We start from the raw sequence: 19748 nt of genomic DNA on the forward strand, positions 1-19748 counted from the left end.
TCCCCTCTGGGTTGTGTCCCCTCCAGTCTGTGTCCCCTCTGGGCTCTGTCCCTTTCCGTCTGTGTCCCCTCTGGGCTGTGTCCCATCCAGCTGTGTCCCCTCCACTCTGTCCCCTCCAGTCTGTCCCCTGCAGTCTCTGTCCCCTCCCGGCTCTGTCCCCTGGACAGCAAAGCAGCAGCTCTCAGGAAAGAGTTAATCCCAGCGAGCCTTTGGGATCCTTCGCTGGGGAGAGGGCCGATCTTTTGTTTGTTTTGAAGCTGCTGGCAGGAAAGTGGGGAGGAGAGAATTACCTAAGTGATAGTGAGGTTGCCATGAACTGTATAAAAGTGGGAAATCAAAGCGGAGAAACTCCACCTCGCCGTCCTGAGCCACAGGCACAACCCCTGAAGAGAAACCCACCCCACAAGTGAGTGATCTCAAAGGCTTGAACTCCAACCAAGCTGCATGAGCTCAGAGCTGCAGGGCTGAGCTGTCCCGGCCGGATCTGCTGCGCTGCGAGCAGGCAGCGCTGATTTTTTGGGAATTCTCCGAGCCATGGAGTGGAGGCAGCTCCTCTGCATCTCTGTCTGCCTGCTGGAGCTGGCTGGTGAGTAGTGATGCCCCAAACGCCCTCTCACAGCTCCTGGGAGCAGCTCGGGGGGAAAAGGCTCCTCCAGGAGTTTGGGGGTCAGTCCCACCCAAAAATTCTGCGGTGACATCTCACAGAGCAGCCTGTGCATCAGCATCCCACTAAAAACCAAAAAACCTCCCTGCTGCTCTGCAAAGGGCAGGAATGGGGATCTGAACTCACAAAATCCTGGCTAACACCAGGGGATGGGAGTGCAGCAGCCACAGCTCAAGTTGTGTCTCAGCCTGTGCTGGTGTGAATGAGCCACGCTTTTGTTTTGTGCTTGGAACTAAACATTTGCTGAAAATCAAATGAATCTCCATAAATATTAAAATCTCCTATTGCAGCTCTTCAAATATTCATCACACGAAGCAATGAATAGCAGCACCGAGGTTTTTCTCGAGGTGCTGCTTTTTAAAGGGTTGTATTTTAGGGAAATATTATCATTTTTGTCCCAAACCCAACAGCCATGAGGTAATAAAAAAGGACTAAAAAAGTGAAGCAGCGCTCTGTGTGTTGCCTGGTGTGCTGGGACAGGAGCCAGCAGCCTGCGGGTGTCTCCTCAAATGTAATTTTTTCTTACACAAATGTGAGCAACGAAATCTATTGCAGGAATTCGCTGGGTTTTGTTCTCCTGTTTCACAGAGCTCCTTTCATGTTCCCCTGGCTGCCCAGGTAAATTGTTCACCTGAGTTGCTGGCTGACCCTCCAGTCTCTGCTAATTTTATGGGAATTTAATGTTAATTTTAAAGGGAACTACAAAAAAACCCAATTTTATTTGAGAAAAATGGCATTCAGGGCTGTGAGCGAGACAAAGGTGTGAGGCAAACTTTGAGCTCCAAACCTTGATTCCTTGTACAAAACAAAAGTGATGGAACAGTGATGCAAAGCTTGGATTTTGGAAGGATGAATCCACTGGGCAGCAGGGGCTTTAATGCAAAATGTCCTTGCACATCATTCCTGCAGGATATTCCTGCCTGGGAAGGGGAAGAGGGGATTTCTGCTGGGTGGGGAAATCAGGGAGTTGATCCCTGGGGTTCTGCCTGTTCCTCAGCTCCGTGGGGACTCCCAGAGAATCAATCCACTGGAATCAATTCCTGTGGAAATCCCAGCTCTGTGGGTTTGGGCTCCAGCTGCTCCTGGCAGGGATGCTGAGGGTGGGAGCTCCTCCTGCTCCCAGCACACCTTCAGCCAAATGTTTTATAGGAAAAAAAATCCCTTGTGCCACTCTGGGACAGGGGCAGGAGTCCTACAAATGTTGTGAGTGGGTGTGGAGTGGAGTTTGGGTTTTGGGAGCGGGTCCAACCCCACAGGAACGAATCCCCCAAGCCCTGGCAAGGCTCCTTGTGGCCTCTTCCTGCTGCTTTTTGCTCCCTCCCGGGTGTCAGGGGGAGGTTTGAGGCATCCCTGGGGTGCAGGGTGCTGCTCCCACACCCTGCCAAGCTCCTGGGAGGATGCTGTGAGCAGCTTGTGTTGGAAAATTGGGGATGGAAAAAGCCCAGGAGAGCTGTCCTGTGCTGGTCTCACATGGAAAAGTGAGCATGGGTTGTATTTGTTCCTAATAAAAACTTTTCTTTCTTTCACTTAACCTTTCATCTTTCTTTTTTATGTATTTTTCATTCATTGTCGCCAAACTTGATTTTTAGAAAAATCCCTTTTCTTGCTGTTTTCACACATTCTTCCCTTCCTCCACTCCTTTTGCAACACTTAGGAAAGTTCTGAGTATCAGGAAGGGAAAAAGAGACTTTAAAACTTCCAGCTGTGGAGTTTAACATCCTTTGGAGTTTAACATCCTTTAGAGGCTGCTGCTCCAGCCAGGAGAAATCTCAACCCCAGGGAGGTGCTGGGCTCCCCCAGCCCCAAGGAAAGCTGGAGCAGCAACTAGGCTTTGCTGGGGCAGCTCGGGGGGCTCCCCAGCCCCCCAGCCCCGGCCCCACACCCACATCCTGTCTGCCAGAAGGAAAAGGGGGAGGGAAGGGATTTTTTTATCAGATATTTCCAGAGGGAAGAGGGCTCCACCCGCTTGAATTCCTGCCACATGGCTGAGAGCTGTGGAGCTGGAAAGGCATGAGTAATGCCGGCTGGAGTCCTTGGAGGGGCTGCTGGGGGGAGCTGGGGCTGGCTGCGGCCCCGGGGCTCTGCATCCTCTGCATCCCACAGCTCCAGAGCTGTTCCTTCATCCCACAGCTCCAGAGCTGCTCCTCTCCTGCATCCCACAGCTCCAGAGCTGTTCCTGCATCCCACAGCTCCAGAGCTGTTCCTTCACCCACAGCTCCAGAGCTGTTCTCCTTCATCCCACAGCTCCAGAGCTGTTCCTGCATCCCACAGCTCCAGAGCTGATCCTACATCCCACAGCTCCAGAGCTGCTCCTGCATCCCACAGCTCCAGAGCTGTTCTCCTGCATCCCACAGCTCCAGAGCTGCTCCTGCATCCCACAGCTCCAGAGCTGTTCCTGCATCCCACAGCTCCAGAGTTGTTCTGCTTCATCCCACAGCTCCAGAGCTGTTCCTTCATCCCACAGCTCCAGAGCTGTTCTCCTGCATCCCACAGCTCCAGAGCTGTTCTCCTTCATCCCACAGCTCCAGAGCTGTTCCTGCATCCCACAGCTCCAGAGCTGTTCCTGCATCCCACAGCTCCAGAACTGCTCCTCTCCTTCATCCCACAGCTCCAGAGCTGTTCTGCTTCATCCCACAGCTCCAGAGCTGTTCTGCTTCATCCCACAGCTCCAGAGCTGTTCTCCTTCATCCCACAGCTCCAGAGCTGCTCCTGCATCCCACAGCTCCAGAGCTGTTCTCCTTCATCCCACAGCTCCAGAGTTGTTCCTTCATCCCACAGCTCCAGAGCTGTTCTGCATCCCACAGCTCCAGAGTTGTTCCTTCATCCCACAGCTCCAGAACTGTTCCTTCATCCCACAGCTCCAGAGCTGTTCCTTCATCCCACAGCTCCAGAGCTGTTCCTGCATCCCACAGCTCCAGAGCTGTTCCTGCATCCCACAGCTCCAGAGCTGCTCCTGCATCCCACAGCTCCAGAGCTGTTCTCCTGCATCCCACAGCTCCAGAGCTGTTCTCCTTCATCCCACAGCTCCAGAGCTGCTCCTGCATCCCACAGCTCCAGAGCTGCTGTTCTGCTTCATCCCACAGCTCCAGAGCTGCTGTTCTCCTTCATCCCACAGCTCTGGAGCTGCTCTCCTGCATCCCACAGCTCCAGAGATGTTCCTGCATCCCACAGCTCCAGAGCTGTTCTGCTTCATCCCACAGCTCTGGAGCTGCTCTCCATCCCACAGCTCCAGAGCTGCTCCTCTCCTTCATCCCACAGCTCCAGTCCCAGGGCTCTGCATCCCACAGCTCCAGGGCTTTTCTCCTGCATCCCATGGTCCTTTTACCCTCTGTTCCTACATCCCTGGTTCCTCATCCTCCTGTTCTGCTCCCCTGGCTCCTCACCCTCCTTCCTGGAGCCCTGGCACCAGCAGTGTCCTTGTGCCAGCTCAGGGACCCCTTTGCTGCAGCCCCTGGAGCTCCTGGAGCGCTGGTGGAGCTTGGGAATGAACTCAGTTAAAGTCAGAGCTGGAGGGGCTCCCCTGGCCCAGGGCTCGTGTGCCAGGTGCCCAAGGACCCACAGGCTGAGCCAGAGGCTGACCAGGAGATCTGAGCCAGGAGCAGCTCAGGAGGGACAAGGTCCTGCCCAGAGATTCCCACTGGGATTCACCTCCCTCAGTTTTGTTTGCTGTGGGTGCAGGATTGGGATCCAGGGATGGAAACTTTCCTCCTCTTTCCTGAACCTTTGCCACTGCAGAGCTGTTCTGTGGCTCTGGGATGAGTCCTGGAGCAAGTTTAACATTTCTATTATTGCCTTTTCTTTATTCAATCTAAGATCCTTCCTAAGCCCCATTATAAAAATATCTTTAGAAAATAATTTCCTTTTTAAAACCTGGGTGGGTGAGCACAATGGGTGCTGTGAAGTGCAATTTTCTTTCCCATCTCTGCAGGGTTTTACTCCTGCATGTGCTTGCATTGCCAGGTGAAGGTTTCTCCCAGGTTAATAAATAGCTTGGCTTAAACTCTAAACCCCCAATCCTAACAAATTGACAAAGTTTAATGAAGCCATTAAAAATGTATGGTGCAATAAATAACTCTCTTCAGCTGAGCACCACGTGGATTATCCAGCCCACATCTGGATCATTATTTATCTCATGAGCCCAAAGTTTTCAAAATAAAAAACCTCATCCATGTTTTGTGGAAAAGCTCCTGCACATGCTCCAAGAAAGGCAAGAAAAAGAAATCCAAAGTGACAGCTCCCCTCCCAAATCACACTGAGCTATAGCCAGGCTTCCATTCCAATATTCAGAGCTGGAAAGGCTTTGATTAGAAATACCTGGGGTGCTTTAGGAACATCTGGAAGAGTTCAAAGGCGCTTGGGTGGCTGTGGCACTCGGGGAGGTCAAGCCCAGGCGCTGCATTGTTCTGGGGATGCTCTGGGGATGTAAAATTTCCTGCTCATGGCCACAAAAACACGGAGTTGTGCGTAAAGCCTGGCTCTGGCTTTGTGCTGCTCCTCATTCTGGGCACGCCGTAGCACCTCCTGCTTTTGATTTGCTAAAAGTCATCAGGAAAACTCAGTGACTTCACCAGCTGGAACTGGATTGTCTTGGAGGAGAAGGAACTTCTCCCCCCTGAAAGGAAAGCTGTGCCAGAACCTGAATTCCAGCTCCAGACACCTGCACTGAGCCCTCAGCAGGGACAGCCAGAGCAGCTGGGATGGGATGGGATGGGATGGGATGGGATGGGATGGGATGGGATGGGATGGGAACCATGGGATCAGTGGGATGGGAACCATGGGAAGGATAAGATGGGATGGATAGGATGGATCAGGATGGATAGGATGGATCAGGATGGATCAGGATGGATCAGGATGGATGGGATGGGTCAGGATGGATAAGGATGGATCAGGATAGATCAGGATGATCAGGATCGATAGAATGGATCAGGATGGATCGGGATGGATAGGGTGGATCAGGATGGATAGGCTGGGATAGGATGGATCAGGATGGATCAGGATGGATGGGATGGATCAGGATGGATCAGGATGGATAGGATGGATGGGATGGATCAGGATGGATAGTATGGATCAGGATGGATCAGGATGTATTGGATGGATGGGATGGATAGGATGGATCAGGATGGATCAGGATGGATCAGGATGGATCAGGATTGATGGGATGGATCAGGATGGATAGGATAGATCAGGATGGATCAGGATGGATCAGGATGGATCAGGATGGATGGGATGGATAGGATGGATCAGGATGGATCAGGATGGATCAGGATGGATCAGGATGGATGGGATGGATCAGGATGGATCAGGATGCATAGGATGGATCAGGATGGATCAGGATGGATCAGGATGGATAGGATGGATCAGGATGGATAGGATAGATCAGGATGGATAGGATGGATCAGGATGGATTGGATAGGATGGATCAGGGTGGATCAGGATAGATCAGGATGGATCAGGATGAGCAGCACCAGTGTGGGCAGCCCCTCAGGACCAGCCTGGGCCCCACATTTCCCCATTTCCCACAGCAGGACCAGCACAGCAGCTCTGCCCTGGCCACCCACTGCCAGAATGAGCCCCGGTGCCCCTGGGCTCTGCTCTCCACAAACCCTCCGGGCTCTGAGGAGCTGAGCCAGCCAATTCCTGCCTGGTGACACAGAGCAGCTCCTGCCAGGCCCTCCCCAGTGCCCAAGCCCAGCTCCCAGTGCCCTGTGCTGCTCAGGACCTGCCAGAGCTGCTCCATCTCTCAGGGTGGTTTGGGAGGATGAAGTAACTTTTCTTGGAGCTGGGGCTCCCCTGGGCAGGACTACAAATGAAACAACACATTCTGTATGATTTTCTCTTCAGTGCCTGGATAAGAATCTTAAACACCAAGAGCCCTGGGGTAGAGACTGGAGCTGTTTGTTAAAAGTGGGAATAGATCTTAGGGAGAGAGAAGTTGAAGGAATGGGGAGAAATGCATTTTCACTGACTCACACTCACATTTCTGAAGGAAAAGCTGGAAGTGTCATCTCTGCAACGCAGCAGGAAGCAATATATAAACTTTAAGTTAGAGCAGCAAGCCACTCTCCAAACACTCTGCTTTACCTCCAAAGATGTTTTCACTCATGAGTCAGGGCTGAGCCCAAGCCAGTGGGAATGTTTCTATTTACTTTGAGATTGTGCCTGCAACTGTAAATCCAACTTATCTGTCCTGAGGCACACAAGTGATCTCTTCCAAGGTTTGGTTCTTTCCTCCCAGGATTATAAATCCAAACGCTGAAATCCAGCTTTGTGCAGGGCTTTGTGCATCCACCGGGGAGCTGAGGATGGGGTGGGGTGAGGGTGGCGAGGAGTCCATCATCACCATCATCACCATCATTATCACCATCATCATCATCATTATCATCATCATCATCGTCATCATCATCATCATCCTCCTCCTGAGAGCCCCGGAGCCCCTGCAAGGGCTGCACCAGACTCTGCTGCACACCCAGATGTAAATTGTCACCCCTGAGCCTCTCCCAAGGCTTCCCTGCCAGTTTGGGGCAAGAAAAAGTGAATTTGGGAGAGCAGATAAACCTTTTGTGCTTTGCCCCAGGGGTCAGGGCTGGGCTGGGGGTTCAGCAGCTCCTAAGAGCTCCCTGTCCCTAAGAGCTCCCTGTCCCCTAAGAACTCTCTGTCCCCTAACATCTCCTTGTCCCCTAACATCTCCCTGTCCCCTAAGAGTTCCCTGTCCCCTAACATCTCCCTGTCCCTAACATCTCCCTGTCCCCTAACATCTCCCTGTCCCCTAACACATCCCTGTCCCCCCAGGCTGTGCTGCACAGACCACGACAGACACCCCCACACCAACAGGCACGGCTGGGACACCCGGGGACAGCAGCAGTGACACAGCCAGCAATGCCAGCACACCCAGCACGGCCACAGGAGACACCAGCAGTGCCACAGCAACCTCTGGTAACCTCTCCCCTTGTTGCCTCTGTGATTCCTGGGAGATTCTGTGTTGATAATTAGATTTATGAAGTGCACGGGCTCACACTGTTAAGGCATGGTTTGTGCTCTCAGAAAAAAAAGGAAAAAAAAAGAGGTTGAATATGGTGAAAGATTTAATTCCATCCAAAAAATCGCACCTGGGACACCCAGCCCAGGTAGCTCAGCCCCATCCTGGTCAAAACAAAAAGCTCAGCAGTGTTTATCTCACACATGTTGGAAGAGACCCCTGGGGAGGCGAGGACAAGGGGGGATGGATTTAAGCTGGAGGAGGGGAGATTGAAATGAGGTTTTTGGAAGGAATTGCTCCCTGTGGGGGTGGGCAGGGCTGGCACAGGTGCCCAGAGCAGCCCCTGGATCCCTGGGAGTGTTCAAGGCCAGGTTGGAGCAGTCTGGGACAGTGGGAGGTGTCCCTGCCATGGCAGGGATGGGATGGGATGGGATGGGATGGGATGGGATGGGATGGGATGGGATGGGATGGGATGGGATGGGATGGGATGGGATGGGATGGGATGGGATGGGATGGGATGGGATCCATGGGATGGGATGGGATGGGATGAGCTTTAAGGTCCCTTCAACACAAACCAGAGTGGGATCCCATGCAGGGAGGCCCAGCTGAGACTCTGAAGGGCTCTGAAGGGATGGGAGGATGCAGGGAGCCTTTCCCTGGTGCTGGTTGGGGTCTCTGGGGCTGAGCAGGAGCTGGGGGTGGGCAGTGGCACCTTTGCCCTGGTGGCCCAGAAGGAGCCATTGTCCCCAAACACGGGGTGTGACAATCAGCAGCAGGACTGGGGTGTGTGTGACAATCAGCAGCAGGACCAGGGGTGTGTGTGACCATCAGCACCAGGACCAGGGCTGTGTGTGACCATCAGCACCAGGACCAGGGCTGTGTGTGACCATCAGGAGCAGGACCAGGAGTGTGTGACAATCAATCAGCAGCAGGACCAGGGGTGTGTGACAATCAGGAGCAGGACTGGGGTGTGTGTGACCATCAGGAGCAGGACCAGGGCTGTGTGTGACCATCAGGAGCAGGACCAGGGGTGTGTGACCATCAGCAGCAGGACCAGGGATGTGTGTGACAATCAGCAGCAGGACTGGGGTGTGTGACAATCAGCAGCAGGACCAGGGGGGTGTGTGACAATCAGGAGCAGGACCAGGGATGTGTGTGACCATCAGCAGCAGGACCAGGGGTGTGTGACCATCAGCAGCAGGACCAGGGGTGTGTGTGACCATCAGCACCAGGACCAGGAGTGTGTGACAATCAATCAGCAGCAGGACCAGGGGTGTGTGACAATCAGGAGCAGGACTGGGGTGTGTGTGACCATCAGGAGCAGGACCAGGGTAACGAGGGCTCCTTGGAGAGCCACCGACTCTTCCTGGTGCTGCTGCTGCCTCTGACAAACCCATATTGGAGCTTCCAGCATTTAAAGCTTTCTCCTGTGCCCTTCTCTTTGTGTTTCCTCCAAGCTGGAGCCACAGCCGGGCCTGTGGCCACCAAAGTGACATCAACAGAGAGCTCTGGGCAGGAGGGGATGAGCCCCCAGCCCAGCACATCCCCCACATCGCTGACAGTCACCCCCATGAAGCCAGACAGGACCCCGGGGGTCTCCACAACCCAGAGCCCCCCAGGGACCCAGCCCAAGGACGGGGCACACACCCTGGTTCCCACGGTGGCCAGGACCAGCTCTGCGGCCACCCAGGAGCAGCGTGCGGTGACAAATGCCACCACAGCCCTGCACAGCCCTGAGGTGAGTGTGGGGCAGCCTGGGGGGGCTGGGGTGTCCCCAAACCGCCAGCAGGGCACTGACCCCAGCCCTGTGTGCTCTCCTTGCAGCCTACCCTCCCTGCCATCCAGTGTCACACGGCCAGAGGCGAGGGGGACACCGGAGCCATCTGCCTGCAGCTCAACCAGTCCAGCTCCTGCGTGAGTGACGGGGCCTGGGGGGGTCCCACAGCACCCCTGAGAGGCTCTTTGGGGTCTGGGGGTCCCATCAGTGACCCCTGGGCTGGTGCAGAGGGGATGGTGCCAGCAGCATCCCAAAGGGGAAACGCGACCTCCCCCTTGCACAAATCCTTTTTTCTTTGAGCTCTGGGGTTGTTCAGCTTCTAAAGCATCTCCCACCGCGTGCAGCAGGAAGTTGCCTTTGTTCTTCTTCTTCCTCTTCCCTGTTGGGAACAAAAGTGCCTTTTTTTTGTCTTGCCAAATGGCCTAGGAAAGAAAACAGGGCGCTGGAAGGAGCTGCTCAGTGTCCCCAACAGCTCCCGAGAGAATCCCAGGCTCTCTGTGCCCGTCCCTGGCCTTGTGCACCAAAAATGAGGCATTTACAACACAGAGGGGTCTGCTGTGGGGGGGAGGAAAAACCTTTCCCTCTGAGGGTGCCCCAGAGGGTGGAAGGAGCTGGATGTGCTGGGACAGCAATGCCCTGGGTGTGAAATGCATCCAAAGCACGCAATTTGAGTTCTGTCACCGAGCCACGCTGCTGCCACTGCGGATGAGTGAGTCTGACTCGGCTTTCCTGGGCAGATGAGTGATTAAATGGCATTTAGGCTGGTTCCTGTTTCCAGGGGCTGCGCTGGAGCAGGAACCCACAGGGAAACTCCTGCGGGATTCCGATCTCAGCTGCCATCTAGTGGGCTCTGATCCGGCTGGGCACGGGGTTGTGCATCCTGTTGTGGCTTTTCTTTTGGTCCCTGGTGGTGTTTACCAGGACCTGAGAGTGCTAAAATCATTTAGTTATCTCTCAGGAGCTCACATCAGCCAGCAGAGAAAGATCAGAGCCTTGCTTGTGTTCCACAAGAATCTTTATTTCATGGGAAGGGTGGTCAAGCAGGATTCTCTCAGAGACAAAGGGCACACAGCCACATTTATAGGGTTTACTTTTATTTACAGGGTTTATATATTTATCTATATTTATAGGTTCAGGGAGTATTCAAACCACAGCCAATAAAAGTTTATACAAAGAACAGCATCCAATCTAAGTGAGAAGTTCTAAAGGTGAACTGACCAATGACACAAACTAATTTCTAACCAATTCTCTTCCAAGGTGTCAGAGAGTGACCAAATTCTTAAGGAATTTGGCTCAGCCTTGGTATCTAGGAAACCTTATCTATTATAGCAAGTTCCAGGGGAAGATGGCTTTGGAGGGATTGTACCATCCACACCCCGTGTTTAACAGGATGGATCCAGCACATCCACATCCCACAGAGCCACACTCACACACCCCAAACCCTCCCTGCACCTGGAGCTACCCAAATATCCCCAAATTCCCAGTGCAGTTTTCTGGAGGCTCCCACCCCACAGCAGAGCCCTGGCAGCTCAGGCTGAGCTTGGGGAGCAGATAAAGCAGCGCTGGAGAGGCCAGGCAGGAGGGGCCGTGTGTCCCCCTCTCCTGCTGGCCTTTCCCGAGGCAAATGAGCAATCAGCTGGCACCATGCACAGCTAATTGCGAAGGGAAACTCTGACACTGCCGCGAGTTCTTTCCACAGCACAGAAAGGAAAATACACACTCGGGTCTCTTGTTCCATCCTGGCCTTCCTCCCCCCTGAGCCAAGCTCTATAGAAACAGCTGAGAGGGATTTGTTTGTTGTTCTCCAGTGGAGGAGTCCCTGAGATTTTGGGAGGATGGAGGGACCTGAGCGTGGTCCAGGGGAGGAGGAGGAGGAGGAGGAGGAGGAGGAGGAGGGCACTGAGCCCTGGCCAGGACAGGGGGGTTCTCTCCTTCCCCAGGACAGGGGGGTTCTCCCCCAGGACAGGGGGGTTCTCCCCTTCCCTAGCACAGGGGTTTCTCCCCTTCCCCAGCACAGGGGGTTCTCCCCTTCCCCAGCCCCAGTACAGGGGGGTTCTCCCCTTCCCCAGCACAGGGGGTTCTCCCTTCCCCAGCACAGGGGGTTCTCCCCTTCCCCAGCCCCAGTACAGGGGGGTTCTCCCCTTCCCCAGCACAGGGGGCTCTCCCTTTCCCCAGGACAGGGGGGTTCTCCTTTCCCCAGCACAGGGGGGTTCTCCTTTCCCCAGGACAGGGGGTTCTCCCTTCCCCAGCACAGGGGGGTTCTCCCTTCCCCAGCCCCAGCCTGGGGTTTAGGGCAGGGCAGGGCTCAGTGGGGTGGGCACAGCCCCAGCTCGGCTGGGAGGGTGCCAAGGAGCCTGAGAAGGGTTTGAGCAACACTGAGCTCTGTCCTGCAGCCTGGCTGAGGCTGAAAATTGTCCCCAGGAGAAAGCCTGGATCCTGTCTGATCCAGAAACTGGCCCAACAAAGGCTGCAGCTCCTCACTCCCCTTCCTCTTCCAGCCCAGAGTCGGTGCAGCTCTAAAATGTGAGAAATTTGTGGTTTTTTTACCTAGCCTTTGATCAGCAACCTAGCAAAAACACTGAAGGCATTTCCTAAACAGGAAGGCTCGATGGTTTTTTGTTATTTCCCTCCTTTCCCAGCCCCTGGTGGGACTCTGAAACAATAGGGCTCTTCAGTTGTTCCAGCCCAAAAACTGGGGACACTTGCCATGCGATTCAGAGCCTAAATTTAGCTTTGTTTAAATGCCATTTTCAAGAGCTGCTAATAATATCTCCATTTAATTTATCCTCATTAAGTGAAGACAAGAGAAAGGGGCATCTCCACCTCCAAGGTGTTGGGGCTGTGGCAGTGCTGGGGTGAGAGGGAGGGTCTGACAAAGCTCAGCTTTGCAGGGCTCAGAGGAGCCCCCAAAATTCAAACAGGAAAGCACAACACCTCCACCAGCGTGGCTGGGGCAGGGAATCGCTCATTTTGCTTGGTTTAATGGCTGCTCTTTCTGAAAACTTCGCAGGAACAATTTTTAGGCAGCAAGGGGTTTGATTTATTTCAAGCAATATGTGGAAATAGAAGCCAGAGCGTGGACTCCCCCTGTGAGATCAAACTCACCCCATCCAGCCTGGACAGCGACTGTTTGCTCCTCACCCTCAAAGGAGAGAAAGGTCAGTGCAGGCCAAGCCTTGGCTGTGATCCCCTGACAGTGGGGACAGTGGCACAGAGCCTGGCAGGAGAAACCTCCCTGCAGCTCTGCTCCTTCCTCCGGGGCTCTGCTGCATCCCTGGAGCTGTGGGACTGCCCCAGGAGCAGCCTTGGCTCCAGCCTTGGCTCCTGAGTGCCTGGGAGGGGTGGTTCATGGATGGGGTGTGTGGGTGTGATGTGTGCCATGTGTGTGTCATGTGTGATGTACATGCCTAACATGTGAACATATCTGTGGTGTGCATCCCTCATGTGTGATGTGTGATGTACAAACCTAACATGTGAACATGTGTGTGATGTGTGATGTACAAACTTAACATGTGAACATGTGTGTGATGTGCATCCTTCATGTGTGATGTGTGATGTACAAACCTAACATGTGAACATGTGTGTCATGTGTGATGTACAAACCTAACATGTGCTGTGTGTGATGTGCATCCCTCATGTGTGTGATGTGTGATTTACACACCTAACATGTGAACATGTGTGTGATATGTGATGTACAAACCTAACATGTGAACATGTGTGTGATGTGCATCCCTCATGTGTGATGTGTGATTTACAAACCTAACATGTGAACATGTGTGTGGCGTGCATCCCTCATGTGTGTGATGTGTGATGTACATACCTAACATGTGAACATGTATGTGATGTGTGATGTGTGATGTACATCCCTAACATGTGCCATGTGTGATGTGCATCCCTCATGTATGTGATGTGTCATGTGTGATGTACAAGCCTAACATGTGCCACATGTGTGGTGTGCATCCCTCACGTGTGTGATGTGTGATGTACAAACCTAACATGTGAACATGTGTGTGGTGTGCATCCCTCATGTGTGATGTGTGATGTGTGATGTACATGCCTAACATGTGAACATGTGTGTGATGTGTGATGTACAAACCTAACATGTGCCACGTGTGTGGTGTGCATCCCTCATGTGTGTGATGTGTGATGTACACATCTAACATGTGCCATGTGTGTGATGTGTGATGTACAAACCTAACATGTGCCATGTGTGGTGTGCATCCCTCATGTGTGTGATGTGTGATGTACAAACCTAACATGTGCCATGTGTGGTGTGCATCCCTCACGTGTGTGATCTGCCCTCCTGTTTTAAACCTTTTCAGATCCTGACAAACTCCTGCACGTGCTCCAGAAGTCTGACTGGGAAAAGGTAAATCCCTCCAGCGAATTCAGCTGCAAAAAGTGCCTGGCCACGTGTGTGGAGGGGTGAGGGGTTCAGGTGGTCAGCTGAGGATGGGGGAGATGCTGAGACCTGCACCTGCCTCCAGCCTGGAGGTGCCTGAGGAGTGCAGAGACCCCTGGAAGTGTCCAGGGCCAGGCTTGGAGCAGCTGGGAGGTGTCCCTGCCATGGCAGGGGTGGCACTGGATGGTTTTTAAGGTCCTTCCTGCCCAAACCAGCCTGGGATTGTGTGGCTGGAGCCAGCCACCAGCAAGGCTGTGAGGCAGCACGAGAGAACCAGTCCAGCCCATGGGGGCAGAAATGCTGAAATGGCTCAGTGAGATGCTGAAATGGCTCAGTGAAATGCTGAAATGGCTCAGTGAGATGCTGAAATGGCTCAGTGAGATGCTGAAATGGCTCAGTGAAATGCTGGAATGGCTCAGTGAAATGCTGGAATGGCTCAGTGGAATGCTGGAATGGCTCAGTGAAATTCTGCAGCGAGTTCCCAGCACGGGTTGGACCCCAGCAATAACTCTCAGGATGCAGCTGGCACTCAGCCTCCTCAAAGGAGCAGGCTGACACGACTGAATTCCTCCTGAGAATGCCAGGGGCTCGTGGGGCTGAGCCCCAGGGTAGGGCAGAGCTCAGAGATCTCAGCTGGGCGCTCCAAACCCCGGGCTGTGCTCAGAGGACAAAACCCCCTGTGCCACAGGAGATGCAGGCTGGGAATGAGGACGTGAGGGCAGCCAGGGCTGGGGCAGGGCTGGGGCAGCAAATCCCAGCTCTGCTGACGTGCAGCCTCCCAAGGAGGTGAGAGCAGCATTGTTTGAAGCCTGTGCAGCAGATGCAAACGTTTCCTGTTTGTCCCACTCCCGGCTCCCTTTGGTGTTGTTTTGGTTTTTTTTTCCAGTTTGGAATAGCATCCCTTAAAAAGGAGAGCGGGAGGAGCCAGCAGGACCCTGCCAGGAGGACCCTGATCGCCCTGGTGACATCTGGGCTGCTGCTGGCCCTGCTGGGGCTGGCTGGCTATTTCCTGATGAAGAGGCGCAGCTGGAGCCCCGCCGGAGAGAGGCTGGTCAGTGCTTACAGGTGGCAGAGCCGCGGGTAGAGAGGGGCTGGGGGGAGCACAGGGGGGTCCCCAAGCCCTGTGGCTCTGTGCTCACCCCCAGCTCATGGGACAGGGACAGGGGCAGGGCAGGGGGAACCTCTCTGGTCTTCCAAAATCAGCTCCTGCAGCAGCAGCAGCAGCAGCGCCCCTTTCCCGCACACCTCCAGGTCTGGCACTGGTTTCTGCTCAGCACTGAGAGCTCATCCAGCAAGAGCCTCCCAGAGGCACTGGAGCCTTGTGGATGTGTCATTAAAAGTGACGCCCTTTCATTTCCATTCCGTGTGTGAGTCCCGTGTCTGTACCCGTGCTGCAATAAAGGCAATTCCTCCCCACCAGCCGTGGTAATAAAACATATCAAGAAAGAAAGAGGCAGAAATCTCCTATTTCCATTCTCCCATTTCCAGGCAGGGCTGACCCTGAGGACTCCTCCCCACCAGTGACCCTGAGTAGAGTGAGGCCATGATTTCCCCAGCAGCTGTGTCCTGGAGGCCACCAGGACATTCCCTGGCCAGGAGGGATGTCCCCAGCTGTGGGGACAGCTGTGCCAGGGCAGGGACACTGCCCCTGTGTGCCATGGAAACCCCTGGCAGTGCCCAGTGCTGGGTGCTGCTGAGGAGATCCCAGCTGGGAATCGCCAGCTGGGATCACCACTGCTGATTCCAGGGCTGCACAACATCTGGGGAATTCTTGTGAGGGGCTGGAGGCAGCTCTGGGATCCTCCTGGCAGCAGCAGCAGCACCCAGCCCTGCAGAGGTGAAGTTCTGCCACTCCTGGCAGCGAGCCCTGCACTTCAAAGGAAAGGGAAGGCAAGAAAAAGAGACAATTTCCATCATTTCCATCAGTGCTGATTCTTCCTCGGCCAAAGTGGCCAGCTGAGGTTCTGTCCCAAAGCAGAGTCAGCTCCCAAACCTGCTGAGGAGAAAACAACAAAACCTGGCAGCTTCTCTTGCAGGTGCTGCAGGAAAAACTGCAGCTCCTGGGGGGTTCTTGCTCCACGTTGGTTCTGGTCAGCAAACCCTGGCCTGGTGTGTTTGTCCCTCCTGCTGGGGGCTGTGGGCAGAGCCCTGAGCCCTTTCCCCTCCCTGACTCTGTCCCTTGTGTCCCCGCCAGGCTGAAGACCCCTACTACACGGAGCACGGCAGCCAGGGGAACACCCTGCTGATGACACCGTCCCAGGAGCCAGCAGAGCTGCAGGAGAAGCCCAACGTGCCCAGCCTGAACGGGGCCACCCAGGAGAACGGGACGGGCCAGGCGTCCTCCAAGAACGGCCACTCGGGCCGGCAGCACAGCCCCGCTGACACCGAGATGTGACCGGCCCCGAGTCCCCAGGGCCACCACAGGGACAGGCAGGGTCATTCCTGTGCACAGGCAGGGCACATTTCTGTGCATGGACACGCAGGGAATTGCAGACACTCTGTATTGTTGTTATTGTCTCTGTGAAGAACTTTAAAATCAGCCTAAAGCACACTGAGGGTCAGAGCTGCCAAAGAGCAGCTTCTCTGCCTCCTCCTCCTCCTTCTCCTCCCTCTGACCACACAGGACACTTTTTTGCAGCTGTTCTGTGCTTTTGTTGTTAGAAGAACATCAGGACAAATGCCAGTGCCCTTAGCCCTCCCCAGCTCTTCAGCAGAGCTGGACTCCAAGCAGCCCAGATTTCTGGGAGCAATATGTTAGGCTGACTAAAGCAGTTAAATTGGGATTGCAGTGACAAAAGCCTCTCAGGTTTCAGATAGTTTTGGTTAACAGAGTTGTTTATAATCTCATCTTTATGTTTAAGTGCAGGATTTCTTCCTCTTGTGAGACCATCAGGCATTTAACCCCTTCCTGAGCTCTAGGGCTCCTTTACTCTTTCCTACTCCAGCAGAATTTGCTGAAGCTCTGTGTAAAACTTCCCACATGGAATTGAAGGCTGAAATGTCAGCTCATTTCTCTTTGAATCCTACCAGGACTGTGTCCTGAAGTTATTTTTAGAGGAAAAAACCATCCCCAGCCTCATCCTGCCAGGGGCTGGGGGCTGTGGCAGGCAGAGCCAGCGATTTATCCCTGAGTGAGATGGAGAGCACCGGGCAGGGCTGTGGGGCTCTGAGGGTGCCAGGGCTGGGACCCTCCCTGGGGCAGGAATTTGGGTGTGAGAGGTGCCAGAGAGCTCCCAGAGGGATGAGGGAGACAAAACTCTGCACTGGGGGTTCCTGTCTGCACCAGCAGCAGGGTCAGGAACAGAGCAGGGACAGGAACAGAGCAGGGTTCTCACTTGGGGCAGCACCAAACCCCAGCAGCAGGGACAGGAACAGAGCTGAGTTCTCATTTTGGGCACCCCAGGAGCAGCAGGGACAGGAACAGAGCAGGGCTCTCATTTTGGGCACCCCAGCAGGGTCAGGAACAGAGAGCTGGGCCATCATTTTGGGAAGCATCAAACTCCAGGAGCAGGGACAGGAACAGAGCTGGATTCTCACTTGGGGCAGCACCAAATCCCAGCAGCAGGGGCAGGAACAGAGCAGGGTCAGGAACAGAGCAGGGTTCTAATTTTGGGCACCCCAGCAGGGACAGGAACAGAGCTGACTCACTTGGGGCACCCCAGGAGCAGCAGGGACAGGGACAGAGCTGAGTTCTCATTTTGGGCACCCCAGGAGCAGCAGGGACAGGAACAGAGCTGAGTTCTCACTTTGGGCACTCCAGCAAGGACAGGAACAGAACTGAGTTCTCATTTTGGGAACCTCAGCAGGGACAGGAGCAGAGCTGAGTTCTCATTTTGGGAACCTCAGCAGGGACAGGAGCAGAGCTGAGTTCTCATTTTGGGCACCCAGCAGGGACAGGAACAGAACTGAGTTCTCATTTTGGGCACCCAGCAAGGACAAGAACAGAGCTGAGTTCTCATTTTGGACACCCAGCAGGGACAGGAACAGAGTTGAGTTCTCATTTTGGGCACCCCAGCAGGGACAGGAACAGAGCTGAGTTGTCATTTTGGGCACCCCAGGAGCAGGGACAGGAACAGAGTTGAATTTTCATTTTGGGCACCCAGCAGGGACAGGAACAGAGCTGGGCTCTCATTTTGGGCACCCAGCAGGGACAGGAACAGAGCTGAGTTCTCACTTTGGGCACCCAGCAGGGACAGGAACAGAGCTGGGCTCTCATTTTGGGCACCCCAGCAAGGACAGGAACAGAGCTGAGTTCTCATTTTGGGCACCCAGCAGGGACAGGAACAGAGCTGGGTTCTCATTTTGGGCACCCAGCAGGGACAGGAACAGAGCTGAGTTCTCATTTTGGACACCCAGCAGCACGGACAGGAGCACCTCTGAGCCCTCTCTGTGCTCACCCTGCTCCTGAGGGAAGCTGCTGGAGCCACAGCAGGGGAACCAGGGACCCTGGGCAGGTTTGTTCCCCATCCCAAGCACGTTTTAGGGAGCCAAAGCCCTGATTGTGCCAGCCCCGTGCTGCTGGTGCCAGACAGGAGGGGTGGGGGCTCAACACGAGCACCAGCAGCGACCTCCACACCCAAAATGAGCCCAAACCCGGCCCTTGAACTGCTCTACCTTCACGAGTGAATTCATCCCAACCTCCTCTCGGTGTTGAGGGGAAGGGTTTTTTTCTGGTACCGTGCTCAAAGCAATGACAGCAGCATCCATCACCACCTGGGGCTGCTTTTTGTGGGTGCAAGAGTCGCTTAAACGCAATTAAAACATTCCAGGCTGTTTGCTTTGGTGTGAATTGCTTCTCCCAGATCTCCTTGTAAATAATCCCGGCTGGAAAAAGAAAAATAATGAAGTACTAAACCCCGGTTTCTCCGTTGTGTCCTTGGAACTGCGGCGTGTTTATCCCTGTGGGATGCGTGGCTCTGGCTGCTGCCAGCAGGATGGGAGGACAACGCCTCGCAGAGAGGTTCTTTCCCAGCACAAACCCTGTGACTAAAGGCTCTGGCTTGCTCTGAGCACATTCCTCTCCCAAAAAACGTCTGCAGGATGAGTGATGTGCAGCACTGTTACACCTCGTTGGCTGGATTTGGTTTTTGATGTTTAAAACACCCCAGTTAATTCCTGGGAGGATAAATGAGAGTCCAGAGTGATGTGCAGGGCTGGGGTTTGCCCTGGTAGCAGGGAAGCTGTAGCAGGGCAGGCTCAGGTGGGACACCAGCTGGAATTTCCCCATGGAAAGGGTGGCCTGGCCTTGGCAGGGCTGCCCAGGGAGGTTTGGGGTGCCCAGCCCTGGAGGTGGCACCTGGAGGTGGCTCTGGGTGCTCAGGGTGGGGATTGGGCTCAATAATCCCAGAGGGATTTTTCAGCCTCAGCAATCCTGGGATTCTGTGAGGGCTCCCTCACTCTGGGCACTCTGCAGCGTTTCCTGCCCCAGAAATGTGCAGGGGATGCAGGGGAGCCCCTCAGAGCCTTTTCTTGTGGAGATGCTCGAGTGGGGATCTCTCCTGATTGCCTCTCCTCTCTGGGATATTCACCCTTCCCAGCACTGATTCCCTGGCACAGGCACACCAGGAGCTCCTCAGGGACATCCCCAGGCCCTGATTTGGTGTTTTGGGGCAGCCTGACCTCTGGCAGCCCGGCTGGAAAACCAAATTCCTTTCCCAGGGAAAGCTCCCAGAGGCTTGATTAGCCCGGGAGGTGGGACAGGAGCTGGGGACATTTCCTCTGGCAATCCTTTGTCTCAGCAGCAGCAGGAGCTGCAGATCTCATCAGGTGCACTTCTCACAGCTCAGGGGATGTCCTAGGGCCAAGCAGGGACAATAAACTTACAGTCAAGTGCTCTGGCAAAACAAAAGGTTCCTCCAAAGGCTCCAGAGTGGAAAAATGCCGGGAGCAGGACTGGTGCTGAGCCAGCAGAAAAGGCTGGGACAGGGCT

The 19748-nt window shown here is 54.4% G+C and overlaps 1 protein-coding gene across 2 annotated transcripts; it reads left to right on the forward strand.

The window, feature by feature from the left end:
* The first annotated feature begins 346 nt into the window (after window positions 1-346).
* On the forward strand, window positions 347-18673 carry CD34 (CD34 molecule). Of its 2 annotated transcripts, none has more exons than XM_033080333.2 (9): window positions 347-586; window positions 7454-7597; window positions 9098-9378; window positions 9465-9554; window positions 12428-12575; window positions 13740-13786; window positions 14706-14870; window positions 16014-17146; window positions 18054-18673. In XM_033080333.2, exons 1-8 carry the CDS (start codon window positions 535-537, stop codon window positions 16212-16214), a joined length of 1128 nt encoding a protein of 375 aa, XP_032936224.1. In that variant the 5' UTR covers window positions 347-534; the 3' UTR covers window positions 16215-17146; window positions 18054-18673. The 2 variants fall into 2 exon arrangements, with proteins under 2 accessions (XP_032936224.1, XP_032936225.1); XM_033080334.1 differs by lacking the exon at window positions 18054-18673 and adding an exon at window positions 17584-17597.
* The last annotated feature ends 1075 nt before the right edge of the window (window positions 18674-19748 follow it).

The sequence above is a fragment of the Catharus ustulatus genome, chromosome 25 (assembly GCF_009819885.2).
Source record: "Catharus ustulatus isolate bCatUst1 chromosome 25, bCatUst1.pri.v2, whole genome shotgun sequence".
Taxonomy (NCBI): domain Eukaryota; kingdom Metazoa; phylum Chordata; class Aves; order Passeriformes; family Turdidae; genus Catharus; species Catharus ustulatus.

Coding starts and splice junctions, on each gene's coding strand:
- CD34 (XM_033080333.2), top strand. CDS start 535: ATGGAGTGGAGGCAGCTCCTCTGCATCTCTGTCTGCCTGCTGGAGCTG. Junction 12,576..13,739: donor CACCCTCAAAGGAGAGAAAG/GTCAGTGCAGGC, acceptor AAACCTTTTCAG/ATCCTGACAAACTCCTGCAC. Junction 13,787..14,705: donor AGAAGTCTGACTGGGAAAAG/GTAAATCCCTCC, acceptor TTTTTTTTCCAG/TTTGGAATAGCATCCCTTAA.